The sequence below is a fragment of the Centrocercus urophasianus genome, unplaced genomic scaffold (genome assembly GCF_019232065.1).
Source record: "Centrocercus urophasianus isolate 14NV4802_14NV808 unplaced genomic scaffold, USGS_Curo_1.0 seq_15, whole genome shotgun sequence".
Lineage (NCBI taxonomy): Eukaryota > Metazoa > Chordata > Aves > Galliformes > Phasianidae > Centrocercus > Centrocercus urophasianus.
Window position 1 is genome coordinate 9,817,601 of NW_024884697.1, and position 25,876 is coordinate 9,843,476.

The 25,876-nt window shown below is 38.5% G+C and overlaps 1 protein-coding gene across 1 annotated transcript in view; it reads right to left on the bottom strand.

Moving 5' to 3' along the window:
* Positions 1-18,361, bottom strand: part of GNAI1 (G protein subunit alpha i1) — a 32,875-nt gene extending 14,514 nt beyond the window's left edge. The window contains exon 1 of the mRNA XM_042815855.1: positions 17,905-18,361. Within this exon, the coding sequence (XP_042671789.1) occupies positions 17,905-18,022 (118 nt within the window). The 5' untranslated portion in view covers positions 18,023-18,361. The remainder of the gene's footprint in view (positions 1-17,904) is intronic.
* Between the last annotated feature and the right edge of the window lie 7,515 nt (positions 18,362-25,876).

The window sequence follows — 25,876 nt, forward strand, 5'->3', positions numbered from 1 at the left end:
GATGTGATAGAATTCCTTTCCTCCAATACACAGCACGACTTATCACCAACAGAAGCTCCTGCACTGTACAGTTACACTGCTATGGAACAAAGCAACTGCCAACTTCGGCCTAAGACTGGTTTACGCTCTCTCCTGATGTCCAAGTAAAAGGCATGGTTTTGACAAACATACAGTATACCGAGCAGCAATAGCCCTCAGATTCTGAGCTGCCACAGAAGTGATGAAGATGTTGAACAAGACCAGATCCAGCACTGACCCCTGGGAACACTGCTAGTTACAGGTCACCAACCAGACAGCGCCGCTGATGGCAACCCTGAGCTCTGCCAGTCAGCCAGTTCTCAATCCACCCACCATCCATCCATCTGTCCCACACTTTCTAAGTTTCCTAACAAGGATGTTGTGGAGACACTGTGTCAAATGCCTTGCTAAAGCAAGGTACAGAATATCCATTGCTCTCCCCCCACCAGCCATAGAAGGCTACCAGGTTGGTCCAGCATGATCTCCCCTTGGTGAATCCACGTTGATTACTCCTGACAAACTTCCGTTCCAATTGCTTGGAGAAGATATCCAGAACAAGCTGTTCCATCACCTTTCTAGAGACAGAGGTAATTACATCACCTTGTGAAGCACTTTCTGTTTAAACATTTAACATGTTTGATTAACAGAGTGGGTCAGTGTCAGGTCTGGTTATTAGATCATAATTATTTATTATGTAATATATAACTGACTCAGTTTTTCCTGAGTTGCGTGTCCATCTTCCACTACGTGTTAGTACTAAATCACATCAAACACCTAGAATTCTCATAAAAGTTCTTTTAGTAACACAACCATAAACATTCAAAACACGTACAAAAAAAACCAAGCAATTCATTGCAGTGTACATAGCATTAACTATGAGCTTCTGGAAGATGCAGTCTCCTATTTTACCTACCTTGTCAACTGCAAAATAGAAACAGTTTTTTCTTTGCTGCTGCTGTTTCCTTTATTTTTCTGTTCTTTTTATTGGGAAGAGTGTTTTGATGTTTTTTTTTTGTTTGTTTGTTTGTTTGTTTTTATATATCTGCTTTTACTTCATACTAAAATGTCTGCAGCTTGATAATAGTACTTCAAAATAAGTCTGAAAATGACACCTTACTCACTGTCCCACACTGAAAAGAAATTGACAATTTTTGCATTCCAGAACGCAGAGCTCAGCCAGGTTTTCTTATAGATGCAAAGCTGCACTGATTAAAAAAAAGTGTCCTTTCCTTTGCACCAGTGTGAATAAGTTCTTTAACAGCAAAATGAGAACTGTATTAGAAAATATTACTCAGGAGCAAGCAGCATTAAATATTTCATGTGGGAGATACATAAAACATGTCAAAGATAGTCATACTGCCACAACCAAATACTGTCCAAATTTAGACAGTCTTATATGTATATTCCTCTATCATTTAGTAAAGAATACTAATTATTATTTCTGGTACTACATCAGTGTGATATTTGATTGCAATTTCACTACTGCCAATAAATGCTGAGAGCCTTACTGGCTCAGACAGTAATATAAAAATAAATATGAGCAATTAAAAAATGGAATAATGACAAATGATATAAAAAAAGAGATGGCAGAGTTGCTCTAACCAGAAAAGTAGCAGAGTACCAGTTCCAGATTTGAAAGAATGGTAGAGATTTTTTGACTGCTTAGTTTTAAATGAAACTTAGTTAACTATTAAGTCATCTCCACTTCAGTAGAATAAGGCTTGAATAACTGATGAGTATTTTCATCTCTCTTGGCACTTGGTGCCCTCTGTGATACCACAGGAGCTCCCTATTGAGAAAAATCAGAGGACAACATATCTGATGAAAACGTCATTTAAAGCACTGCATCTTCTTAAAAACTTTCATTGACATAATTCAGTGTAACATCACCTAAGTCTAATACTCTTATTATACCTGCTTGCCAGAAAGGTAGATCCTTATGCTTCATTCTGTAAACCAACCAAGTTTGAAAGCAAAAGATGTCCAATTTATTCAGCACAACTTAACAAGGAGACAGAAGAACTAGGTTTCCCCTACTGACTGTACAAAAATCTGAGAAGTCCTCTCTCTCACAGTAATTAGGCTTTATCTTCACATCTCAACACTTTGACAGCTATTAGTGGAATCCAAAGAAGTTACTTAGTTTAATCCAGCATGGATTGTATGCATGTATGACAGCACTCTGGGAATTCAGTTAACTCAGTTCAGGCACAAAACTAACCCTGTTACATCCTTCATGGCACAAACTGTAACTTAGTAAGAAACACTGAACTATACTGATGTTTTTCTTTGAAGACAACTTTCAAATTTGGAAACAGAGAGACAACTTGTTGCTTCTTCATGTCCAAATGTCTTCAAAAAACTCCAAGTGCTTAACAGATCAATTGCATGTATGGGACTTCGAAGAAACTGAGTAGGGGTATCAAAGTTCAAATACATACAAGCAAGAGCTAAAACAATGCTTGGTTCTGCAAGCTGCTTTCATTTACTTTTCAAATGAAGCAGGTCCATGACCAAAACCAATTAAAATAAGTATTTCCATAATTTGAAAAAATGTCATCAAAAATCTTACTTTAAATTAGTCTCACAATTTACTATCCCACATGCTGCCTACATAGCAAGTACAGAACAACAGATTTCACCAGCAAGTGTTCTATGAAACCAAGCACAAAAACTGCTGCTTGTACATTCTTATACCTTAATAGGTATAACATTTCTAATTTGTGAAAGACTCAATAATTGCTTACTGAATAAACTACTCACACATCAAATAAGAAGCAGTCCAAACAACTTCACAATTTCACATACATAGCATCCCTCTTTGGAGGAAACCAACTGTTATGTACAATTTCTAATTGTGCAAAGATATTTTTGGCAATACTAACACAGAAATAATTGTAGTCTAAATCTGGGGCAAAGAACTAGTTGAAGAGTTACATAAAAGCTGAAGAGTAGAACAGGAATGGCTTTGAACCATCAGATCATTCTCAAAAGGAACAGAACCTACAGACAAATGAAATAGTCTTGTATGGTGCCAGAGAAGAGGTCAAGTATAGACAAGAGTAATTAATACAAAACTGGCTGCTTTTCAGACTGCAAAGCAGATTTGTACCAGATCAACTTAATAAACAGATAGATAGATGCATAGATAGATAGATAGATAGATAAAGCAGGCAACATTTACATTTTAATAATAAATTACTGGATTCATCTCTTGAAAACCCTCTCCCCACAACTCTCCAACTCAGTCTCCTGTCAGATGTTGGCATTTTCTGGTTGGAGGACCATACGAACGGTGCCTGGCCGTCAGCTATCACTGAGGACAGACAGCACAAGCAAAGTGCTGTCTCTGCGATGGGACCAGTCAACTCTTACAAATGCGGCAGGGCTCATAAAACAGCTTGCAAATATAACCTCCTTACATTTATTACCTCATGACACATTACCAGAAATGAGACTTATTTTAGCTATTATTCAAGTTATTAATCATTGTTACCATACTCACAAACACATCCACAGTAGTACAAAAAATCCACAGTGAAAACCTTTTGCCACCCACCCAGGATGACCACCAAATGGAATATTCTTCAGCACCAGCCTCTACGAAAGAATATTTTCCCTACAAAGTTTTCTTTTTTGTCTTGTGCTGTCTTTTCAAAACCTCATGGCAGTTATACTTCCTATCTACTACCATCTTGCTTTCCTCTTAATTCTATGGCAGCTACTACTGCTGACTTTTTATGTTCCTTTCTCCCCCATCCCAAATGTTTTCATATAGTCCAGCAGAAGTTTTCTCCTACAAGAATACTCATTATACATTTAGTGATATTAGTTTTGGAATTTCTACAACTCGCAGAATTTGTCAGAAAATTCTGAATGACTTAGAAAAGAAGCTGCGGTTACTGTCGTCTGGAAGGAAACATTTCGGTAACTTCAACATGCAGTAATGGAGTGTAAATCCCAGATTACATCATTCGCTGAAACCACAAGAATGACAGATTCTAAAATTGTGACACTGACTCAGATGAAAGAACTGAGATAATTCTCAAAGTTACAGCAGCCACATGCTGGTTTATTTCTAGAGCAACTGCACTAAGCAAACCTATAATTCACCATCTCTGTTAAGAACTAATTTTAAGCCACTACTTTTTTCCCAAGCCTTCAGTATCACCCTTACCAGATTTTTGAAATCAATGGTAGACAGCTAAACACTATTTTTAATAAAATGTTTTTAAATAAGCAACTGCAGAGTAACTCAAATTAGCATCCTGTGTGCTTAGCCAGGTCTATACAACCAAAGACTATAAACTTAGCCTACATAAAAGACTTAAAGTTATTACTAATGTAAAAATATAAAGTTGTTATTAAAACCATATTTATTAATTTAGTACTGAAGTAGCAAAGAATGTGAATTTTTATATTCACTATAACCTCTGGAACTCTTTAAAGAATGCTGTTTGCAGTAAATGTGCACAAGACATTCTACTGTGCAGATTTTAAGGTAACTTTCCATTCATGTTCATGTTTCCATTTATCTTTAGAAGTACAAATTGAGTTTCCAGTTATTTCAAATTCTCTAATAGTGTTTAAAATCTTACTATGACAAAGATGTTATGAAACAATCTTTATTCTTACAATTTGATGGATGTGGTAAGAAAGGTAATCTAGCAGACAACTTCAGTTATGTGTGTAGCTTTTGAAGACAAAGTACAGCTAACTCTTCGAAACTACTTTTACATCCACATTCCTCAATTGCTTCAAATCAATGGCTGTACAGCTACTTCTAACATCATCTGTATCATCTTTACTGTAATCACAGTGTGAACCAATCATCCCAAAGAGAGCTCTGGCACAATCCCAGGCACGTTTCAGAAACACTGTGAAATATTCTAAAGGAAATGCAGTACCTTAGAATTGAAACTACTTTTAAGGAAGATTTCTGTTAAGAGCGTACAAGACATCTCTTGAAAGAAAGTAGAACCACTGCACTACAAGACAAGGGACAGTGTTACCATACTTTTAATTCTGAAGATTTTCTTCAATTAATACATATGCAAGACTTCACACAAAAAGTATGAGGTGACCAGCACACAAGGACCACGACAAACTTGAGGCTAAAATTTTTGAAATAAACTTTAATTATGTCAAAAATTAGGGGAATAGATGCACGCTTAGAAATGACAATCAGGGCTATTAAAAAACATCATGCATGATTACTGAATGTCAAAGCACCCAACAGTGTGTCTCAATAACTTTAGCAGCTGATTACTTAAATGAATCATAGGTGAGCCTCTGAAAATTTTGGGACTCTTGCAAAAATTCCAAGTCCAGAAATCTGTTGGTGTTTCTAACAGAACAGTAAATAATTGACCTACTCCTCAAAACTAAAACTTCAATTTGTTAGCTAAAAAGCACAAGTAAAAGTAGTTATCCTCTTCTAAGATAAGTATTCATGTAGAATGCTCAGAAACAATAATCACTGCATAATTCAAAGTCACACTATGAAAGGATACGAGTAAAGACCTCCTAGAGAACAAGTCTGAGAGGACATTATATGTAACCATACAGATAAATGCTATACAGTCCACCAGAAATAATCACCCCCTTTGGTCTTACAACGTTTACAACAGCTACCATCAATCTCTGCCAACAGTACACAACATACCTAACATGTATAATTAAATACCTAGAACTTCAAATTGTCTTTTTTCTCTTGACAGCATGGTGGCCTTCATAGCCTTTTACTGTTCTTTGAATAATAGATATGTTGTGAGAAGATGGCAAGTTCAGTGACTGAGACAGCAGAGAGATAAGGAGACCATCAGTAATCACAACCAAAGAAACTTCACAAAAAATTCATAGCTGCAGTAGAGGCAGACACTATGCACACCATTCTGGTAAAAACATACAACAAAGTAACTTAAAATTCACAGCATATTTTCACTTCATGCTCCTCGCAATTCCGAACAACAGTACTGTTCTATCCTCTACTGCACTTACTCTGTAACTATACAAAAAATTGGGAAAAATCAGAAAGCAAGGTGGATGCATTCCTCTCAAAACATAAGATCTCATGTAAATCTTAACTGGTTTTTTGTTTAGTTTTCTAAAGCTCTACTTGTCATGTGATACCAAGGTATCACTTGCAAATAAGATAAATGGGTATCATCAAAGTTTATACAAGGACAAATGCAGTTATACTGAAGTTAGTCCATATTGTAAAAGTAGTGCAATAAACCTTGGTTCACACAAATTTAGACTTCACATCTAGCACGTCTAGTGTTTCTCACCTTGTATAGCATGAGGACTGTGAGCTCCAGAAAAACAAGAATAAGCATGTGGGCAGTCAAAATACATATACTTTAAGAAGGGCTCTACCTCCATCAGAAGTGTGCAGATTTACAAACTGATACAGCCTGAAATGCTGAACAAAAAGGGTCTTGCTACCCAAACTGATCTTTCTGAAAAAGAATTATTTTTAGAACTCATATTTTTTATTTTAATTGAAAGAAGAAAACTTGAGTGCATATTCAATCACACTCTGTTGTACACACATGTATTTTTCCCACAAAGCTTCCTACAGGTAGACACAATTATCTGTGTTTAATAGCATTGAATCAATTTCTTTTTAAATAGACTTTGAGATAAATAGTTGGTTTCAAATTAAAGTGTTAAAGTTTTAAGGTTTATTAGATTTCAGTCCATTCAAACAGGCAGTCACACCCAACAAGACCAGAAAAAACAAACAAGTATGTTGTCATGGTTTGATCTAACACCAAAAGGCACTATGTTCCAGAACAGCAGGTAGGAAATAATCTAGATAGCCTCTCATCTAGGAATTAAACAACAACCTTTGCTAGCAAACACTGAGGCACTAAAGCATATTAGAAGGAATCCCTGTCAATGTCATTAAGAGCTTCAGAAGGTATATAATCGTTTACTGGATTTGTTAAGGCTTAGTAACTGAAGCAGCACAGAGCTGATAAATCCATTTTCAAAATGCTTCAAGAAATATTTAAAACACCAAGAATACAGGCAGCACTTAAATGAGACTAGGCAGCTTACTTTCGGTCCTCTTGTACCACACATCATGGTAGATTGAGAAATCAATGAGAATTCAAAATGATATTTAACTGAACAGAACCTACAACTAATTGAGACAATTGTCTCGTTTGTTCTCAATTCTGTTACTGCAAGCCTTTCACCTTCAATCACAGCAAATTTTGAAACTTCATTCTAATACTCTACTCATTTTGTTCCCGTATTACAGTACTGGTAACTGAAACTAACATCTCTACTCTTCTGAGCACTCCATTGTTTGGACACTGAGCTGGTCATTATTTTTTTCTCACTACCATATGGCATTCTTCACAAAGCACCAGATAAAAAAGAATTTTTCCCACTTGAGAGTGTAACCTATAAGTTAAAAGTGCATTCAGAAGAATACGGAAACACGTTTGACTCTCCTTGTACTTGGAATGAAACCAAAGCTCACACCTCCTTTCTCCAATTAAGTGCTCTTATCTGAAAAGTCTTTCCTACAATAGCAGTATTTTAAAATAATGAGTTTTGAATAAGTTTAACAACTCTACCAATTGGATTTTGCAGGCAAACAACATTATTGCTACTCCAATCCTATAGTAAATCCTAACAGAGAAATGCAGAAACTGAAACATCTCATTCAGCATCCATTTACCTTCCATCTGCTGCTGCTCACTTCTAGCAATCCATGTGCATCAGGCACATATCTCTGCTGCTCACTATGCAGTTACTCAGGTGCTGACCAGACCATTAAAAAATATCAGTTAAGACTGACCACTCTAGCAGCAAAACAAAGTCAAAACAGGAGAGCTAATTTGACTATTAAACCAGCACAAAACTGACTTAAACACATTAAAGTACCAGGGAGAGTGCAAAATCATTCAGCCAGATGTGGCAACAGCTCTCTCCTTTTAAGAACACAACAGTTCCCATAGCCAAGTAACTATTTATGTCACTACACTATTAAACAATGGATACTACTTATTCCTGGCATTCCAACATGTATTTACAAAGCAGGCAAGATTCTTATTCTTGGAAAGTATTTCCTTACCATTGTAATCTGTTTAGCTCATAACATGAGTTGTTATGTATTACATCAGCTTCAACTACGTAAGAGAAAAAGATAGGCAGACAGATGTATGAGAGAAATTACTTTAAAAACTTCATGAAAGAAGTGATACAGATTGCCACTTGATTCCAAGCTGCACATTCAATCCTTTCAAAAAACAGGCCATGTGAAGTTCATAGAATGACAGAATTGTTTGGATTGGAAGGGACCTTAAAGATCACTTAGTTCCAACCCTCCTGTTGTGGGACAGGGTTGCCACTCTCTAGATCAGGCAGCCCAGGGCCCCATCCAGCCTGGCCTTGAACATCTCCAGGAATGAGGCATACACAACTTCATCGGATAAACCTCATCACCCACTGAGTAAAAAAGTTTCCACCTCGCATCTAATTCAAATCTTTCCTTTTAGTTTAAAACCATTCCCCCTTATCCTACCACTATTTGCACACATAAAAAGACAGTCCCACTTTTGTTTATAAGTTCCCTTCCAGTATTGGAAGGCCACAATGAGATTATACCTCCTCTTTTCCAGACTGAACACGCCCAATTCTCAACCTGCCTTCACGGAAGAGGTCCATGAGTCCTCTGCTGCAAGGTGGGCTGAGATTTTCATGCTGGTGCTTCCTTCCCCATGTTAGAACTGGAATTTACATTACAGTATATTGACGACTTCTTTAAAAGCAATCAGTTCAGAGCAATGATTGTAGAAACTTCCTGTCCAATTTGGTTGCCTAGATACAGTTACATTTCACTAAAGATGTAGTCAGGTACCTTTGCTAAGTCTATTACACATTTCAAATGCAATAATGCATTTCTAAAAAGCATGTATGAAAAAGTAACGACATACAGTTTATTTCATAAACTGCAGCACTGTATACTCAAACACTGATTCCTTTAAATAAAATAGATGCATGAAAAGCACTAATTTCAATATCAATTTATATAGGTATACAAAATATTGCAGTTTACACACATCTCTCAATATAAATGTACAGCTTACATAAAAGGATAGATGCATATATCAACATCTCTACTTATTTATCAGGTTAATGCTTAAATGAACAAGAAATTGTGTTACTTGAAGGTTTACTAACCCTTCAATTACTAAAGCCAGGAAAGGAAAGCAATTCCTGTATACTAATAAATGTTTACATTAAACCCCTTAACAAGTCTCTTTAAAGAAAAAGTTTTCATACACTGTAAGGCAGAGTACCCCAACAATTGAGATCCTGAAAGAATGACACTGAGACAAATTGTTTAAAGACTCCACAGAAATGTTACTTTAAAGGAAAGGCCCAGCCATAACTAAACCTATCCTTTGTGGCATTTTTTTCCCCGAAGAGTAAAGGGCTGGCATTCAAAAACTAAAATGAACTGATGTCAAAAATTGACCTCAACTTACAACACTTTCAGATCACAGACTGGAGAGGTTGGCAGGGACCTGTAGAGGCGATCCGCTCAAGCAGGGATACCCACAGAAGGGTGCCCAGGACCACATGCAGGCAGCTTCTGAAAATCTCCAGGGAAGAGACTCCACAGCCTCTCCGAGCAACTCGCTTCAGTACCGAAGAGGCTGAGAAAGCTGGCAGTGTTCAGTCTGCAGGAGGCTCAAGGGATCACATCTATGTGTCTAAATACCTGAAGGCAAAGGACAAAAAGGACGGAGCCGGGCATTTTTTTCACTGGAGCCCTGTGGTTGGACAAGAAGCAATGGCATAAACTGGAACACAAGAGATTCAACTTGAATATCACAAAAGCACTTTTTACTGTGTGAGTGGCTGAGTAATGGCACAGTTCACCCAGACAGAATGAGGAGTTTCCTCCTAGGAGATCTTCAAAAGCCACCTGGATGTAGTTCTGGACACTCTGATCTGGCTGCCCCTGCCTGAGCAGGGTTTGGACCAAACAGAGCCAGAGCCCCTGCCAACCTCAGCCACTGTGTGATATCATGAGTCTTTTACTGCAAAAGCATCTATTCCTAGTACACAAAGCTGTCTCAGTAAAAAGTGTATGCTACTGTGTCTTATTTTTCTAAATGATTTCAGCATCTTAACATCCTTCAGCTCAGAAATGTCACCAAGTTAAGCCACTTCAAAAAATACATTTTTCCAAGCAGCAAACTCAAAGCTTCTTGCTCTCACATGTTTAAAAGTCCCAAATTTTCCAAGAGCTCATAAAATCCCTTACCAGTTTAAGGTATTTCTTTCCGGATACACAATCTCTCAGGTGAAGCCAACCAATTTCCATTTCCAGAATAACAAAACAGTAATTTACACAAAGCCTGAGACAACACTAGGACACTGAACAAACAAGGACAATAAATAGAACAGCTGAGCTCAGTAAAGCTGGTCAGTGACTAAGAGTCAAGCTCAGAATAGCAAGTTTTCCATCAATACAGGCTTTCCTATACACATTTTGGAAAAAGCCTTCTAATAGCTGATTATCAAGTCAGCTCAGATCTTTATTGCAGCGTTTCCATGGCAGAAAAATCTTCACACTTAACATTTCTAATCTCTCTTCTCTACTTTCATTTTCTACCTTGACATTTGCCAGACAGCACATTACAGGAAACACTGCAGATATCTATCAAACTCACAGCAGCAAAACTCACTTTAGAATTTCACGACCTCTGAAGCAGACTGATGGCTTGGTTTCAAAATACCTGGTATTTATAGAATACCAAGACAATTAGAGGGTAAAATATGGCAACAATAGTATGAGCTACCTCAGAAATGATTATATATATATTTACTTATATTTATATATTTATATATATAAATCAGAACAGCCTAACCTTATAGCATGAAGCTTGAGCTCAAGTTGTGCCAACACAACTAGGCAAGGAACTGTACTGTAAGCTGCAGTCTGAAGTTAATGAAGAATAACTCTTTAGAAAAGTGGGGTTAGCTTCACTGCAAGATCATTTCAGTAACATAATTCATAGAACTGTAGGAAGCTATCATATTAGCACAATGATGATACAATAAACTGTGCTCCCAGAAAAAAATAACAAGAAACCGAATAAGTTGGTGTATTACAAAATGTATGTACTGCCCTGAGGCAGCGTTAATGCTGGAAATGAGCTGCTTACTAAAAATTATTTACTGGAGTTTTTTTTTTTTGTCTCTGATTCAAGAGGGGGAAAAAAAAATTGCACAGCATTAGAACACAACTTGAAGGAAATCTCTCTTTAAAGATAAACATGTGAAATCTACTGCACAACTCTCAAAATCCAGAAACTTCTTTAGTGCCTGATATAAAAGCAACAAGATATAAATCCATAACTACACCTTTTAAACTAGAGAGAAAAAAAGGAAGCAAGCATTGTTGGTCTTACAGCACAGTACAAAATGCACGGTTTTTCTCTAGCCCCATCTTAAAGCACACATACTAAAGCAAACTGTTCATAAGAATGCTGAAAAAAGAAAGCCACAATACCATCCTACTGGTTTTATAAACTTTCGCTAAGATAATCTGTATTGTACTTAAGAAGTCTATACACACTAATGACCAAAGTTATAAATCAGTACACCAAAATTCAAAGAGAGAAACAAGCACAAAAACCCGAACTGCAATTATACAAACACACATCTAAGTGGCTCAGTCTTCTGTATATGCATGAGTCTCCTTATAAAAAAGCAAGGAGAAACGGTATGCAACGGGAAATCTAGCAATTTTGACTTTGTCCTTACAAATTATTGCTGTATTTAATACTAAGGTTTGAGGACTGCATGAACATAATTACAAGTCATGCACAGAAGTTCACACAAGTAACATCCTGATGCCAGCATTCAGCTGTACCATGTTAAAATACAAGACAGTTTCTGTTTCAGAACTACTAAGAAGTATCTAAATTTAAACAGATCATGCAGCAGAACATCTGGGGGAAAAAAAATAACAAAGAAGAAAAAGATGAGTAGTGGGCACACCCTGTTAGTTCAACTTCAGTACCTGGAAAAGTTATAGAGAAGATTGTCCTAGAGGAGCATTCAAACAACAAAGCTACTATCAGGCATCATCAACATAGTTTCACGATGGGAAAGTCCATCCAGTCTGACTAACCTGATGATTACCCACAGTAAAGTCATCTGCTTAGAGGATGAAGAGAAAGCAGTGGACGTAATTTTTCTGGATTCCAGCAAGACTTTTGATACCATCCCTCACAGTACCCTTCTGGACAAAGTGTCCAGCTGTGAGATGAACTGGTTCACACTATGCTGGGTGATGAACTGACTGAATGGCAGAGATCAAAGGGTTGTAGTGTATGGGGTTACACCTGGCTGGAAGCGAGCCACTAGTGGTGCTTCCCAGGGCTCAATCCTAGGATCAGTCCTATTCATTTTTAATCAGAAAACTGGATGCAGAAGTTGAATTTATCCTTGGCAAATCCACTGATGATACTTGGAAGAATCACAGAATCACAGAATTGTAGGGGTTGGAAGGGACCTCCAGAGATCATCGAATCCAACCCCCCTGCCAAAGCAGGTTCCCTACACCAGGTCACACAAGTAGGCATCCAGGCAGGTCTTGAACATCTCCAGAGAAGGAGACTCCACCACCTCCCTGGGCAGCCTACACAGCAATCTACACAGGCTGGAGTATTGAGCAATCAGCAATGGGTGCTGGGTGCTGCACCTGGGACAGAGTAATATCACACACAGACCGGCAGAGGAATGGCTGAGAGTAGCTCAGCAGAACAGGATCTGTGGGCGCTGGTGACAGCAGCTCACTGTGAGCCACCAGCTCAATAGTTAAAATGGTAACCCACATTTTGGGGTGCATTAAACACCCTACTCAGCCAGTCCAAAGAGGTAACTCTCCCACTACATTTAGCACTGCTGTGGGTTCACTTCAAATACTGTGTGCCTATATGGGTTCCATAATATAAAAAGTATGTTAAGGTCATCAAATGTCTCTGGAGCAGAGGGCAACAAAGCCGGTTAAATGGGGTGGAAGGCAAGCCCCATGATGAGAGGCTGAGGATGCTTGGGTTGCCCAGCTTGGAGAAAAGGAGAAGCAACAATGACATTGTTCTGTGCAACTGGCTCCTCTTTTTCTCGTCCTCAGCAATTCTTTTCTCCCCAGTAAACTGCACAAAATTGCACACAGGGAGATTCAGACTGGACATGAGGAAAAAAAAATTTACTGTGACAGTGGTCAAATACCAGAACAGGCTTCCTAGCAAGGTGATTGTTGCCTCAGACCCAACAGTGTTCAAGAAGCATTTGGATAATGCCCTTAATATATTTTATCTTGTGGATGCCATTGAAATAGTTGGGCAATTGGAGTTGATCCTTGTAGGTCACTTGCAAATGGAATATTCTATAATAAACCAAAAGTAAAATTAAACACTTCTAAGTTATATTGTAACAAATTCTTAAACTAAATTTGAACTTAAATTCTACAGATAGTTGTGACTGAAGGTCAGGCAGGAAATGTTTCCAGGGATATTTTGGACCACTACAACAGAGGTTGGCATAACTTAGAAAGAAAATGTAAGAATTCCTGAAAGGTGCAATATATGTTCGTGAGAAAAAGGCTTTGAGAGCTCCAGTAACTGAGACATCTATCTGAGTACGGAGAAAGAAAACACTGGAGGAAAGGCAAGAAAATTAATGGTACATAATGCACACATACATATATATATTTTTTTTTTCAGTCCATTATGCAGTCAGGTCTGGAGGAAAGCGTGTATTGCCAAGGACTGTGAAGATGACACTGCGGGAAAGATGAGTATGCAGTGGGAGTCAATTGAGCAGAAATACGAAGGTCTGGAACAAAAGAACAGCAGTTTGAAAAAAATGTTTGAGAAAGGAAAATTTAGAACTGAATATAATTTTAGTTAGTGCCTTCAGCAGCAGGGAGAACTACAATTAAAAAAAAAAAAAAAAAAAAAAAGGAATTCTCTGCCTTAAACTGAAAAATAGGTTTTTTACGAACATGGCAACAGTGTTTGAGTGTGAACCATAAAAATCTGATAAGGGATGTAGAAGCTCTGCTGGTCCTGACTACAAAGGCCCTGGAAGCCTGACTATCCAGAAAGAAGACAACTTCAGTTGTCACACATAATCAGTGGCCTCGTGGATCCCAGAACCCTCTCCTAAAGAATAGGAATATTGCCTTCTCCAGTGATACTGAGAACATCAGCACTTAATTTATTGTATTAGATAAAAAATGTGATGATCCACAAGACAAATGTGTTAATCCTGTAAACTCATGCTGCCAGTTTGAATGTATTCATAAAACTCAATGAGTTAACCTCATACCAGAAGGCTTTCTACTAAATGAGGTACTGTCTGTTCTCCTGCTGTTGGCATTGAATTCAGTCTTATGCGCTTTGGCTAACTCAACTGAAACGTACTTGCAAATCCACACCTGATCTGGATCACATGTATATTAATGCAGCACACAGACCAGTTACAAAGAGCCACCACCTCCCAAAATGAGTAGAATTACACTCATTCTGCAAGCATCACAGTATTTCTTTCACATCCTCCCCCTACTCCAAACACAGAAATTAAAAAAAAAAAAAATCACCACAGAAGAGAAAAACTTGGTTCCTTTGCTTCCCTCTCTTGGAAGGCAGTCAAGATAGAAGATACGCAGTTTTTCAGAAATATAGTTTACCCTATAGATACATGAGCCTATCTTTGAGAAAGAAACAAGCATTACCTCAAGTAATCATGAAACAGGTTTAAGAAATACCAGTGACACAAACTTTAAGGGCTTAAGGAAAAGTACTTGGAATGTTAAATTTTTCAGCACTGGACATCATACTGGACTGCACTTACACTTCATGGAAACTCAAAAAAACCCTTCATCACAAACAGGAGACATATGGATAAAAGCCATTTAAATGAAAGCAGCTTATTTAATAATTTACAACTAAAAAAAAAAAAAAAAAAAAATCACCAAGCTCCATACACAAACATTTTCCAGCTGGCTCATTAAGCTATGTGCTGAAGTTCAGCTTATTTCTAATAACAAAGATGGTTTTCAAGTTTTCCAGAGAAGGTTCTACTGCTGTTAGCATATAACATTGAAGTGAATTACAAGGTTAAAATATTTTTCACAGATATTGGTCCAAATCCAATACTTTCATTCCAAGAACAGAAGCATGATCTACAGTCAAACCTGTACAAAATGCAGCACCAATTTACAGATAGTATGCTTTCAAAAAGTTAGACAACTCAAACCAACAGCATTTAGAACAGCTTGAATATGACTGCTTCTTCCTAGATACAGAACAAAACACGAATCTGCCACAGATCAGTGATACTATTCACAAAGTCATGGTTTACGCACAGCAGTATCACAGCTCCCTCTAATCAATGATACTTCCTGGCTTAGAAAAACCTTCAGAAAAGCTTTTTATTTTAATTCCATTGTAAGCCAGAAACAGACTAATTTTATAAACCTATCCTCCAGTTAACACACTAAGTAATTCAAGTTTCGCTAGGATTCTCTAATCACCATACAGAAATAGTTTTTACAGATCCTGAAGTACAACTGCCTTACTGAGTACTCAGCACAGAGCTACACACTGTTTCTACATAAGCAAGGTATTTCAGATGCCTCTCACATGGCATATCTTCCTGTCAGCAGACCACAACTTGTTCTTTTCCTTTTATTTCAGCATCTTTTTAGTAGAACAAGCCCATAAATAGATGCAGGAATACAAGTGAGTTGATGACAAACTACAACATATGGGCAGAAAAAGCAATTGGGAAAATGAGTGGCAAGAAGAAAATGACTAGTGGAAGTAACTTAAAATAGTTTTTCCATCAGATAAAGCATTCATATAACATTTAGGACAGCTAACACAGGAAATTGAACAGAAAAGCTTCCGTTAGGATCTGAAATACATAAATGTATCCATAGATGTATACATAAAGCCTTACTCTGAGCTCTGGCCCTAGAAATTCTTCATCTGCTCATTTTCACTTTTTAATAGTTGAAGGGAAATACTACACTGAGTCGTAAGGTGAGGAAATGCATGTATTTGAGCATTAACTTCATTTCCTGAGATTTCAGTAGACTACAGCAGAAAACAAATTCCTCAAAAGCTTATCTGTATCAGAAAGAATTCAAGTATAAAGCTACCAGCATATAAATTTGTACACAAGAATATTAAGCCACCGAAAACAGCTCATTCTCAAGTTTAATGCAAATTTTATAGAAGACATTATCCACATTTACAGAATAGCGTAACGACTACCTATGTCTATTTAAAGTTCAGTACAGAACAGCAAAACTCTGAAAAATTATTTCTAGTGCCTTGTCAGAGCATACACAAACCAGTACTCTGCATCTCTTGAAAAAGGACATTTTCTGCAGTGCTGATCAGAGGCTAACCTTCCCACGCAACAGACTCCAGGCTTACAAAGTTGCACAGGACTAAGCACAGTACCAACCAACAGCCTAACACTTTCTGGAAAGCAAAGAGAAGAGAAAAGCTTTCTTCCCCTCATATGCAGAATTTTAAATCTGTACATACATTTTTTAGAAGTTTGCTTTACCATACTAGCTTGCTTTGTTTCTTCATATAAACACAGAGGGAAGTGCTTCAGTTCCCTGTACCTGTTTGGAGCTATTTTACAAGTTTGCAACAGACAGAAGTTACTGAGTTCTACTACAGCAAGATTTGTACTAAACAGAATGCTCCACTCAAGGAAAACAAATTTATGGAGGAGAGAAAATTGGGTAGTATTTCAAAAACCAGAAACCATGCTTGGAACTCTGTAGCTGCACAAGGAAAATTGAAACTCCAAATTTTTTTTGTATGTATTTATTTTTTAAAAATATGGGTTAAAAGGATCCAGTGCAGTTAAGCTATAAAGCATAACACAAAACTCCCCATAACATCAATACAATACGTCTTGCAGGATTCAGCTGCCCACAACACACACAACAGTTTTAGATCTGCACAAAGGCATTTCTATTTAAATATTGCTTCTCCTTTCATAGTGATTTTTAGCAGTAATTTTACTTCATTTATCTTTATACACAAACATATCACTTAAAATACGCAAAGCTGCTAGCTCCAGGAACTTGTGAGCAAAATCTGGAAGACCTGATGGCACAGAACTGTGAAATTGCTTGGGCTGGAAGGGACCTCAAAGGCCATCCAGTGCCAACCCCCTGCCGTGCACAGGGCTGATGCTCACCAGATCGATACCCGGGCCCCATCCAAACCCGCCCTGACCACCTCCTGAGGTTGGGTATCCACAGCTTCTCTGTGCAGCTCCTCATCGCCCTATTCCAGTGATCCGCCCTATTACACACTTTGTAACCCGTCAAGGTTTGACCTTACGTTGTACAAGTTCAGCAACGTAACCAACTTCCAAAACAAAACAATGCAAGAAGTCAGACGGTGCCTCGTGTTCCTTTGACGCTTCTTCCACTTCACTCTTACACCGACGCTTCAGAAGGGGACGTTCCACACGAAACAAACATCTCCCAACCTGAAATTCCCTTAAGCTCTTCCTCGGAACCGAAGTACCCAGAACCCACATCAGAAGTTCAAGATCTCACCCCCTTCACGCGGAGCAGGCGCCTTTTCTAAACAAAGCCCCAGCCTCTCGGAACCGCTCCCCGGCCCGGCCTGCAGCCCCGCCGCGCCCACCTGCGCTCCCCCCTTCGCCCCCAACGCTTCCGAGGAGCCACGCGCGCCCTTTCCGCGCCCCGCCGCCGCCGCTCCCTGGGGAGGACCGCGGTCCCCCGCCCTCCGTTCGGCTCTCACAGCTCCGGAGCTCGGCCCGGCCAGGGGCCGCCCTTACCGAGCAGGAGCAGCTTCACCTCCCTGGCCGCCTTCTCGCCGTCCTCCCGCAGGTTCCTGTCGATCATCTTGCTCCTCTCCACCGCCGCCTTGTCCTCGGCGCTCAGCGTGCAGCCCATCTCGGCAGGGGCCGCGTACCTCGCCGCGGGGAGAAGCGGGGCGCGGAGGGCTCCGGAGAGACGCTGAGGAGCGGGGGGAAGCAGAGCCTGCCCGCTTTCTTTCTCCCTCCTTCCCCACCTGAAGCGCAGGCAGCGCGCACCACGTTTACCTCACGCGCAAGTAAAGGGAGAGCGGAGCAAAAAAAAAAAAAAAAAAAAAACACCAAAATCGTAAAAAACACCACAGCGAAGGGAGAGAGAGGCTTCCCTCGATCCGTCCCCGGGGACACGCTGCCGGCGGAAGCGATCGCTCCGCGCTCCCCTTCCTCGAGCCTGCTATCGCCGCCCCCGCCCCTCCGGAGCTCTCGGCGGCGCGCACAGCCCACAGCGCCGTGGGAGGGAGAGGAAGGGGGCGGGCGCGTGCACGCGGGGGAGGGCGGGGCGGGCGCGAGCGCGCCTGCGTGCAGCATCGAGCGGCTGGAGGTAGAGAACGGAACGCGGGCGCGAACCTCGGTCCGTCCTGCGTGTGCGTGACGTCAGCGCCCAGCCCCGCACACCTTGCTGCGGGCGAGGGGCGATAAGGGCTCGAATTTAAATGGCTTTGCGCGAGAGGTTTCGCTGTTTTGAGGAGGGAGCGCCTCGGAGAGGCTGTTCTAATGCCTATAGGGTTACTCCGGAGACTGAGAGTCGCCTGTGGTGGGGTGTTCGACTTCCTTAGGCATGGCCTCGGTAGCTCGTGGCCGTGAACATCTCCATCCGCCTTGCGTTGCCTCCTCCTGCCTTACTGCTGAGAGCCGTTCGAGTCCCGTTCCCGGAGCTGCGTGCTGGTGGATGGGCGGCTGTGTGCAGCGGCGGGGCCCTTGGAGGCGGCTGGCTCTGATGCGATGTGGGGAGGCTGCCCGGGGGTAGGGCACAGGAGCGATCCCTGCAGCTGCTCTGTGCTGCCCCGCCGCAAAACGTCACTGCGTAAACCCAGTTCAGCGCCGTAGAATCTGTATGAGACAAAACTTTCTGACTTTTAGGATATTTTTTCAGTCAGAATGTCACGTGCAAGAGCCTACAAGGCAAGCGTATTAAATTCAGGTTTGTCTTCTCCAATGAGCCTTTAGGGTTTGTGAAAGAAGGGGACCATACAGAGAGACCAGGACAGGCTTGAAAAGTGGCTGCATGAACCTCTTCTGTGAAGAAAGTTTGAGGGAGCTGGGCTTGTTCAGTCGGGAAACTTTAGCACTGGGGTGACCTAGTTGTGGCATTCCATTGGGAAGGGGAGCCTACAAATGGGCGAAATTATTACTTTTTTTTTTTTTTTTTTTTTTAACTCTGATAGTGATATAACAAAAGGGAAAGGTTTTAAAAGGGAGAAATTCAGGGTAGATGTTAGGAAGAAATGATTTACTCAGTGTGGTAAGGTGCTGGCTCAGCTGCCCAGTGAAGTTGTGGATGCCACTTGCCTGGAAGCTTTCAAGTCCAGGGTGGATGGGGCCCAGGGCAGCCTGATCTGATGGGTGGCAAACCTGTCCAAGCAGGGGATTGGAACAAGGTCGTCGTTAAGGTCCCCTCTGAGTTAAGCCGTTCTATGATTTTATTATTTTCTTCTTTATATAGGTCTTTGAAAGCTAGCACAGAATAAACCATAAGTAATGACGTAAAATCAAATACAGTTAAACTGTGAATTAAATATTATGACTCCTTATTAAAAGCATTTATGCAACATCTCTTAAAGAAACTGAGAAACATTAGCTCGCACGACTTTGTAAGACCTCTGAAACATCTTGTCTGGCTGTTCTTCATTGTGCTACCCCCAGAAGAAGCATCTGAGCAGCTGAGAGATATTAGTTACTTCTCTGCCAAAGTTCTGTGTCCTCCTGAAAAGTTCCTGCATGCTACTGAACAGTCAGGCACAGTCAGAAAAAAAAATGAAGCTGGGGCAGGAAAATTAATAAGTTTCGGGATAGTTTCCTGATTTAGGAATAAGGGATAAAGAATGATTTCTAAAGTAAACAGTGTGTGGTTTAGGTACCGGCAAGTGAAAATGTACAGATTAAGGAATAAGAAAGCAGTAAACAGAGACTTTGGTATATGGAAATATGTAACAGTGGAAGAGTTAGGTGTTATATGGAGTGAGATACTACAAGTGGGACATCCAACTTTATATGTACTCAGTGCACATATTTTTGTACTTTTGACTACGAGTGTCTGTCATGAATCTGTTCTTCTTATTTAATGTTGTCACTGCATCCATATCCGTACTCATACAGGATGAAGTAGGCCCCACATTTTTATCACCCTTTTGAAGAAGAACATAACTTTTTTTCTTTGCAGCCATTTTTGTGGATTTTTAATTTCAGAGGAGCAAAAGAAATACTCATTACAGTTTACATATGATTTAACAGTACTATTTGTTTAAAACTGTTTGGCATGGTTTTAAACTAATACAAGGCAGATTTAGTTTAGATACTAGGAGGAATTTTTTCACACAGAGGTGGTGACACACTGGAATAGGTTTGCCCAAGGAGGTTGTGGATGCCGCATGCCTGGATTCAGGGCCAGGCTGGATGTGGTTCTGGGCAGCCTGCTCTGGTGGTTGGTGACTCTACCCACTGCAGGGACGTTGAAACTAGATGAGGTCGTTTGCAACCCAGGATGTTCTATGATTCTTTGATTGTATTTCTTCATACAGTATTCTTTGAAAAAAAGATCTTTTCAGCTGTGTTAATCAATCTCATTTGTTTACTTCTACATACTAAGTAATTCCTCAATTGATACTCGATTGTATTGCAGAGTTGCTTTGCATCAGTAGAAGCTTTCAGGGCCCTAGAATGATATATACTCTTTTACAGAGCCTAGAAAGGTTGAATAATTATTGTGCTAATTATTCTTGCCAATACTGAGAAAAAAGTTTGTCCATGCAGTGCTTTCCACAAATAACGCCTTACATAATGTTAAATTGTAGAGCAGTGGAGGTCTGAATCTACACTTGGAGCTAGCAGAGATCTTTATGTGATGGCAGAGGTTCACTTCTGGTGTACTGAAGTATTTTCTTTTAATCTGAAATACTCTACTATAGTGTAATAAATAAATAAATATTTAAATATTGTCTGTATTTGAGCAATACACCATCTATCAGTTTTATTCCAAAATGTCAGGAAACTATTTACTCTGGTATGTTGGTTGGAATTGCTGTTCAGCAGTGCAGTTACATGAAATACGTATTTCATCCCTGAAGTTAGAACTACGCAGCTTTGTCCCTTCATCTGACAGAATGTGTGTGTTTTGCAGCTGCATTTCTGAGAGAGGAGAAATTTTGTTGTTTTGCTTGCTTTAGTGACAAATAGCAGTGGATTGTTATGGCCTCCATCTGAGTCCCCATCACCTGCTCTTAGGTTCAATTTTAGTAAGATTATCTTCAGCTGCTACTGCGTGAACTTGATAGAATTTCTTATTCGTTCACTGCGCTCTTTTGTTTTTAATCAGATAATGTATGGAAAATGACATCTGAGAAACCAAATACACAGTTGTTATGAAAGCAGAGGAAAATGGACAAGTTTGAATTGTTATCATCTTTGTAAAAGGGAAAAGACCAATTCAAGGTGGATTAATGGAGAGGAAAAAAAAAATCCCACAAATAAAATTCATTTAATTAATTTTTGTGCTAAGAAAACAAAATGTTACTGAATTCCAGTGCAAGATACCTTCTTCCAAAGTACTATTCCACTTTTAAAGTATGTATATTAAAGTTTTGTTTTTAGACAGTTTCTTGACTTTTTTTTTTTTTTTTTTTTTTTAACAGTTCTACTACCCTCCTTTTTTTCTAGGTTACTAAAGGGGCATCCTCTGTGGTGCTGTGATCCCATGTGGCTGCAAATCATTATCAATGGTAGGAAATTACATTGCACTATTTGAAATTTAGAAAGATGAGTAAACTGTCAAGTAGACATGAAAGGTAAGCTGCAAATACAAATCTATAGTAGGTTGTGGAGACTTTAGATATTAATTAGCAATGATAACGTCCCTGCTCAATGTTACTAGTGAAAGGACAGCCTTCCGTTGCAATGTGCAATACCTCTGTGAATGACCTTACTAAGATTTTGGACACTTTAATTCAAAATGAAATTTTTTTTGGAACAATGAAGAAATTTTTTTAAATTTTGTAAAGCCAGGGCTGAATAATGATTAAGTGATTATTAACTCAACTGATTAATCTGCAATTTGCCAGCATACTAATACAGAAGCTGCTGTTAATATGGAGGCAATGGATGCAAATAATTATAGTCAATGCCCTGGGAGATTGCAAGGAAATTCAAATATGTATATTGTGCGAGGGCGGTGCTGCTAGAAGGGAGAGGAAATGTATGCCATGTAGGTTAGCAGATACTACATGTGACCTCAAACTCACTGCTGCCCTGAAATACAGAGTAAGTCTTCTGTTAATTTTAATAAAGTCAATGCTAATTACACTAACCCGAGAGGAGAATCAGCTTTGTGTAGGCATGCAGTGTAATCCAGAGGTGTTTGAAAGTGGTCTACATGTGTTTTACAAGAAGACTCATCAATGGGCAGAGGAGTATTTGGCACTTAATTCAAGTTTAGTTAACCTATCCAAAACCTCAGGCTTCCAATAACTTGTGTGAGTTACCCAAAAGCTGGCGATTTGAACATTCGAGGTACTTCAGATAGGTCCTTTAATATGTTTTTAAATGTGTTAGAGCCAGGAGAAAATGTTTAGTAAGATGGATTTCTTTTTGTTCTTGTTGTTTTGATCTGCATAGTCTAGGAAGATTATCTTGTTTGAATTAATTCTCAGTATTTCTGGCAAAAAAAAAAACTGCATAAACCACGGTCCATTCAAACTCTGAGCTGCAAATTAACTAATCGTGATAAGGAATTCGTGCTATAAATAAATAAAATAACTCGCTGAACAATTGAGTGTTATTAATAAATACTATAATAGCTTGTAAAAGAACGACACGCACATACAAAGATACACATTTATTTCCATAGTTCTGATGCCTGCACAAGAACTCTAGTGCTTTAGAATTCTGTTCCTTTAGTATACACATAGCAGAAACAAATTATACACAAATTACAACAGGAAAAAAATCAGCTAACAGTACAAAATGCGTGTCCCTTTGGGATTTGTGTTTATTCTTTGTTCCATGTAGATAGAAAAAACTTTAAATTCTTTCACGTTAATTGTGAAACAGCACTTTGAACCATCGTTTTGTTTATTAACAGTGTTGTCCATGAGTAAGAATTAGATCCATGCCTTAAATAGAAATGTGTACGTTCACATGTAGTTGCCATGTCAGCAACAATTATAGATTATATTACGCTCTATTTGTGTGAAGGTTTTGTAAATCTTTTATTTTGGAGTGATGACTTTGACTTTGAATTGTAGGAAGTAAACTTTAGTGTTAATGCAAAAATACTGATCCCTATAAAGATTATTCTTAAGTTATAAAGGGTTGTTGTGTTTTTAAGAACTTTAAGATAAATATATTTATTCAAGATTTGTGGGAATACAGTGAGTGAAACAACTATGTAGATATTCCATTTCTTTCTTGTACAAGTGCTGAGTTCAAGAAAATAGAACAGCTTTTTGACTGCAGTGTGTAATGTCTTTATAGGTGCTACAAGAGGCAGCTCTTGTGAGCAGGTAGGTAGCTTCAATAATCCATTTCCTTTCCCTGCATTTGAAAATTACCTATTACATCACTTATTCTGATAAATAGATTCTATAAAATATTATTGCAAGATTTTGGTTTCTAGTTAGAAATATACAATAAATTCAGCAGCTATTTTGTTGACGAAGCATATAAACACCAAAATGAAAAACAGGACTCATGACTTGTGGCGATTCAGTGCCTTTGACATTAACTGGTGATTTTAAATAAATACCTTGTAAAACTTACTGATTGAACGGAGTGGCTTATGACCAGCTTATCAAATAAATATGATTTTACTTCTTTCACATTAAATGTACATGACATTAGCATGTAAATAAAACATAATTTTTTACTAAGTGTTCCTTTTTATTTTTCAAACTTTGTACTGGTGGTTATGGCGGTAGTCTTTCCACGTAAGAATATTGCTTGTGAGTATTGATCAAAATGTAAAATTTTAACTTCGGAACATGTATCAAAGTGGGTTTGTCCTTCTCTGCAGGCACAATGACATTCTATGACAGGCCACAGCCTGACGTTTTATTGCTGTGACTCTATAAGATTCTCTTGATTGCTAACGATGGAAAAGGAGCAAAGTCTTAGAGCCGTCCATCTCCTTTGGTTATTTTTCAATGTGCAGCAATATCAGACATGTCAGAAGGAAGATGTTTGCCATGATTTCATGCTTACGTGTATGCTTAATCTTCAGAATATTCCTAATTGTCTTGTACAAGATCCCAGATTCAATCCAGAATTGTATTTCTATCTCTGTTTACTTTTACTCTTAGCTTGTGCTTAGCTTTGAACTCTGCTCCTTCTGAAAAACTGTGTGCCATAAAGCTTTGGGTTTTTTTTCAGCTGCACCAGTTGATCTAAGTAAAAATTATTGCCTCTACCAACAAACTTTAGGATTAAACAGTTTTGGTTTTTTTTTGCTAACAACAAAGTTCATGGTTCAGATGTTGGCTCCATGGAGTCAATGGAAATGTTATCTTTAGCTTATCGTACTGTTCATCAGTACAGCCAGAATTTCTCAGTTGGAACTCAAATGCTTGAACTTATGCATGTATCTAAGTTTATGCTTGATCTACAGCCAAAGTGCCTGACATTTTGCAAAATTAAGACTTGCTTATCTAAACAGATTATACTGACACTCATTATATTTTTTTTTAGTGTGAAAACACTGGTTTTGTTGCATAAATGAAGAAAGCCCTTATAACTTTTTGTTTAAAATCTTCTTCTGCATGTCTTTGGAGAAAAGATATTCTCTGATTTAGGACTCAAAATCAGAACATGAGTTAATTTCCATCTCTTTAAAATTTTGATCTCAGTAATTTTCTCATTTCTGTTTTTCTTTAATGGCCTAAAGAAATAAAAAGCAGGTTATCATCACAGAGATGCAAATGAATATGCAGGATATTCTCTGATGCACTGGTAAAATAGGTGGCATTTTGTTGATTCAAAGGAAATTCATTATTGCTCAGAGCAAATGAGGTATTTGCTGTGTTAGTGGAACTAATGGTTTCTAATTCTTCTTCCTTCACCTTCTGAACAGGAGCAAGCAGACTCACCTGGCAGTGGGTTACATTTCAGTGTTCCTTTGTTTGCCTTGGCAGTTACTCCACTTTTATATAAATATCATTTTAGTCCAAGTTGTCTGAGTTGCACTATTAATTCTCTTCTTTGTTTACATGTTTAATGTCCTTAAAGCTTTTAGAAATAATGGACTGCTACTTCTTTAAAAATAACTAGTTCATTTTTTTTAATTTCCGCAGAACGCAAAAAATGAATGGTTACAAAGTTATTAATTTTTAACTATCATTGTGAATTGAATACCATTATGTTTAGCTGAATAATGCATTATATCTAATGGTGTCTGGTATTATGAATTATATTTTGAATGTAATCTTCCATTTGAAAGCTAAATTTTGCCTCTGTTCATCCATTGTTTTTTTCCATCATTTAAATTCCACAAAATAAGTAAATAATTCTGACAGATTTTTTTCCTTATTTTCAAGAATAAAATTTGTGGAATCAATTGTGTTAACATGATAAAATCAAGTAACACAAATATAAAAGTACAATGATGAAACAGGCATAAATTCTATTTGTAAAATAGAAAATATTTTCAGTAATATTTTGTTTTAAAAATACTGTGTCTAGCTGTGAACTTAATATATATTAGCTAAGCTCTGCCAGCATTACTAATAAT